The following is a 5,000-nucleotide window of genomic DNA, read 5'->3' as shown; positions in this document are numbered from 1 at the left end:
CTTCAGCTTCTCTCTTTCCACGATATCCTCCATAACCTCCACCAAATCCTCCATGGAAGCTACCTCCATGATGGCCACCGAATCCACCGATATGTCCACCATGGATACCTCCAAAGTGACCAGGTTCTGCTTCAGCTTCTCTCTTTCCACGATATCCTCCATAACCTCCACCAAATCCTCCAAGGAAGCTGCCTCCATGATGGCCACCGAATCCACCGATATGTCCACCATGGATACCTCCAAAGTGACCAGGTTCTGCTTCAGCTTCTCTCTTTCCACGATATCCTCCATAACCTCCACCAAATCCTCCAAGGAAGCTGCCTCCATGATGGCCACCGAATCCCCCAAAATGTCCACCATGGAAACCTCCAAAGTGGCCTGGCTTAGCTTCTGGCTCTGGGGATGCAAGAGCAGTGGGGTTGGCTTCAGGCTCAGCAACAGGACTCCTCTTTCCACGATATCCTTCGTATCCTAATCCTCTGCTGAATCCGATTCCACCGTGATGTCCACCAAATCCAACATGGTGTCCACCAAATCCACCATGTCCAAAGTGGCCGGGTTCAGGATCAGCACTAGGATCAGCTGTTGCTACACCAAGTAGGACCACCACTATGGTGGAAATAGCAATCTGAAAAAATAACAGAAAATTATAATTCTAGTTTATTACTTATGTATATGAGTAATACTCATTTTAGGTATGAATGATATGATATGAGTTATGATGTTTAAGGAAAGTCATATATAAGCAATCATATGCCAATTCTTTTCTTGGCTTAATAAACATTATATTAGTTGTACCTGGCACTGTATTTTGATGTAAAAATATTTCACAGAATGCCGAATTTCAGAGTAATAAAACACAAAGTTTCCTTAATAACGTTTAGAACTTGCTTACTATCACTGAGGAGAGAAAGTGTTTCGAAATTTTCATTAAAATTTTATCATTTCTACTCTTTAAAATATCAAGAGTATTTTTTCATTCTTATAGTATCCTTTGAATAACAGTAAAACCTAGAATACTAAAATAAATAATCATTATAATAGCAATGGTTTTATCAGATTCTTATCTCAAATTGAGAAACATTCTTTAAATTGATAATATATGAAATAATCTTAGCAAAAGATAGATGAAAACAACAGAGAGTTTCACTCACCGAAGACTTCATCGTGTGATGGTGCAGAGTCAACTGTGCTGATCAGGAGTTCCTCTGCCTTTATATAGTGAGAAACACTACGAAATCTGCTCGTCATTCTGTTGTGTGCAACTCGGGTGAAGGACGTTTCTTGCGCCTTGGGCTCTCAGGTATCCTTTTCAAATATCTCCTTTGGCTGTTGCATTTGAGTTTGTAATACGATGGACATCCAATTGTGTTTTTGGTCAATGATATTTTTCACTCGTACTAACAACAATTATATCAAGAAAATTCTTAAGAAATATTATACTTGAAAAAGGGTAAAATCATAAGGCTTTTTTTTCAACAGTTAATTCCTTCTTAAAGTAGTTGTCCTTGCTAAGCTTCTGTACCAACCGTGTCACACAATTGTACATAATTCCTTTTGTAAATAATATGCTTGTATCTTCGCTCTTCCCTCGCACTCAAACGAACATGAAAATTCATGTCTGCTGTTTTGCTCTGAACATTGTCTGTCTCTCGAACATGTTATGTCCTGTTGCCTTGAGGTTTTGTATATAAAGAAGAGTGTTCCTTAATATATAACTCAGTCGTTTCCAATCTGCCTTTGAGTTCACAACTCCTCTCTCGGCCCGTCACATTGGTGGCAGGTTGCAGGCGAGTGATACTGAGTTATATATTAAGGAACACTCTTCTTTATATACAAAACCTCAAGGCAACAGGACATAACATGTTCGAGAGACAGACAATGTTCAGAGCAAAAATGCAGATATGAATTTTCATGTTCGTTTGAGTGCGAGGGAAGAGCGAAGATACAAGCATATTATTTACAAAAGGAATTATGTACAATTGTGTGACACGGTTGGTACACTTCCGACGTCCTGCGCTTGTTACAAGAAAACCCAGAATATTTTCCTAAAAGAAACTTTTTTTTTAGGCGTGTTCATTCTAGTGACCGTGAACAAACATATTACGCTCACACACATACATTCACACGCTCACACACATGTATATATGTACACTCATATATATATATATATATATATATATATATATATATATATATATATATATATATATATATATATATATATACTGTATATATATATACACACACACACATATATATATATATGTATATATATATACAGTATATATATATATATATATATATATATACATATATATATATATATATATATATATATATATATATATATATATATATATATATATATATATATATATATATATATATATATATATATATATATATATATTGATCTAAATACTGTAGATCTACAAATACCTATATAGATATAGATATAGATATGTACATATATACAAATATATACATATATACATATATATGTATATATATATGTATATATATATATATTTAAGTATATAGCCTATTTGCTTATATATGCATTTAACCATATCTCTAGCACCCCCCCACACACACATATATATATATATATATATATATATATATATATATATATATATGTATATATATACATATATATATATATATATATATATATATATATATATATATATATTTACTGTATATATGTACAGTATATATATATATATATATATATATATATATATATATATATATATATATATATATATATAAGTCTAGATTTACGTGAATCAATATAGGTATAGATATATATATATATATATATATATATATATGTACTTTATATATATATATATATATATATATATATATATATATATATATATATATGTACACATGTATACATATAAATATATATATATATAAACACACACATATACATACATATATATATATATATATATATATATATATATATATATATATATATATATATATATATAAATAATTTTGAACATTAGAAGTGCTTTTCATATTCTAATAAACCATATATTTTGATACATCAATTTCTGAATTCTTTTACTGACCTCGGGATCAGAGACCCGGGCGAAACCACTTAAACCCAATGGCTTCTGACCGGCCGGGATTCGAACTCTAGTCTAGGAAACTTTTAACATCAGTGACCTACCACTTAGCCACAAAGAAAAATAAAAGTTAATGATAATTCTTCTGTACTTGTACCTGTCAATTTTAAGTTTTTTGGTACTTGAAATTGATATCAACCCATCTTCACCATCGTAGCTAATTAGTATTTTTGTACCTGACATTTGATTAATGATGAAATTCTTGCCGAAAACGAGAAAAACAAACGTAAAAATGAGTGAATGCCAGGGGTCAAACTCAGGCATATACTCTCTCTGATGTTTGTGGTAGGACTGAAGGGCGAAGGGTATAATTTATTGTGTCGTCTGCGACTCGTATAAGTTATTTAAATACTGTTGTTCACAATTTCTTTTATATCAAAATATAATAATTATAAAAATTTACGATAACAAAGGAACTACTGGATTATCTTGTAGGGAACAATGTATATGGTTTATTGAGTTACCTTTACTAATTACCCTGTAACTATGAAAGTAAGAGGAATTTTGACAAAATATTCCGTATACACATTCTCAATTGCCTTAAGAAGCTTAGTGAATTTTTTTTTCAAGATTTTGTGTTTTTTTCCCTATACCCCCTTATATTGGCATTCTGGCCGACACCCTTAACTTCGTGTGAGCTACAATCGTAAGTTTATCAATTACTTTATGTGATATCCTTAAGAGTTTGAGCATTAGAGTGTTAAAGGTCAACTATTTTCATTAAGTATCAAGATTATATAATGGTGTAAAGTTTAATTTCCAGTGAAACAAGTGATTGTATAATTCTCATAAGTATTTATTTCTTTTTTCTTAGCCTAGGGCTTTATTGACATTTAATATTTTGAGTCAAATGATTAAATAATTCTCATAGTGTAATATTTCTTTTACCTTAGTGTAAGTTTTGGCCAGACTTACTATTTTGAGTGTTTTATTTTTTTATGTAAATTCTTTAAAAATGTTGTGATTTTTATATAATATATTTAATTTTGTAAAGAGTGTATTATTTCAATCACCAGTGTTTTCACAGTACTCTCTCGTATCCCTGTTAAAGAATCGAAGTAAGAGGTTTTTTGAATAGTTCTTAATAATAATTACCCAGTTTTGTTTTAAGTATATATAAGAGACCTCTGAATATTCAGTGTTTTTATGTATTGCCGTCTGGGAGTTGCATAATCTTCTCCGATTTTGATTGTTACTCAAATATAACAAATTAATGTAAAAACAAACAGGTGAGTTTGAAACTCGAGAGGTTGAGTAACTTGAGAGCTGTAATATGAAATATACTGTATATATTTTGGTTCCCAGAGCATGGGACCAAAAAATAATATATATATATATATATATATATATATATATATATATATATATATATATATATATATATATATACACAGTATATATTATCGGTATCATTGGTAATATCCAGAACATACAAGATGATAAAACATACTCTTGGTATTATGCAAAAAATTTATTACTTCTAATGTTAATTGACCAGATCTCGATTAACCATAGAAGCCATATCCTCTTCCAAAACTTCCAAAACCATGATGTCCGGAAAATCCACCCTGGATACCTCCAAAGTGACCAGGTTCTGCTCCAGCTTCTCTCTTTCCACGATATCCTCCATAACCTCCACCAAATCCTCCAAGGAAGCTGCCTCCATGATGGCCACCGAATCCACCGAAATGTCCACCATGGATACCTCCAAAGTGACCAGGTTCTGCTTCAGCTTCTCTCTTTCCACGATATCCTCCATAACCTCCACCAAATCCTCCATGGAAGCTACCTCCATGATAGCCACCGAATCCACCGATATGTCCACCATGGATACCTCCAAAGTGACCAGGT

The 5,000-nt window shown here is 31.7% G+C and overlaps 2 protein-coding genes across 2 annotated transcripts in view; both read right to left on the bottom strand.

The window, feature by feature from the left end:
- Positions 1 to 1,175, bottom strand: part of LOC137644557 (uncharacterized) — a 6,801-nt gene extending 5,626 nt beyond the window's left edge. The window contains exons 1-2 of the mRNA XM_068377517.1: positions 1,155 to 1,175; positions 1 to 628 (exon numbers count right to left, since the gene is read on the bottom strand). The exon at positions 1 to 628 is cut by the window's left edge and continues 216 nt beyond it. Of these exons, the coding sequence (XP_068233618.1) occupies positions 1 to 628; positions 1,155 to 1,166 (640 nt within the window). The 5' untranslated portion in view covers positions 1,167 to 1,175. The remainder of the gene's footprint in view (positions 629 to 1,154) is intronic.
- Positions 1,176 to 4,654: 3,479 nt separating this feature from the next.
- Positions 4,655 to 5,000, bottom strand: part of LOC137644556 (uncharacterized) — a 6,414-nt gene continuing 6,068 nt past the window's right edge. Inside the window, exon 6 of the mRNA XM_068377516.1 lies at positions 4,655 to 5,000. This exon is cut by the window's right edge and continues 196 nt beyond it. Coding sequence (XP_068233617.1) covers positions 4,655 to 5,000 — 346 coding nt within the window.

This window comes from Palaemon carinicauda, chromosome 7 (genome assembly GCF_036898095.1).
Source record: "Palaemon carinicauda isolate YSFRI2023 chromosome 7, ASM3689809v2, whole genome shotgun sequence".
Lineage (NCBI taxonomy): Eukaryota > Metazoa > Arthropoda > Malacostraca > Decapoda > Palaemonidae > Palaemon > Palaemon carinicauda.
Note: the sequence above shows the minus strand (reverse complement) of the source record. Positions and strands in the feature narration are given on the sequence as shown.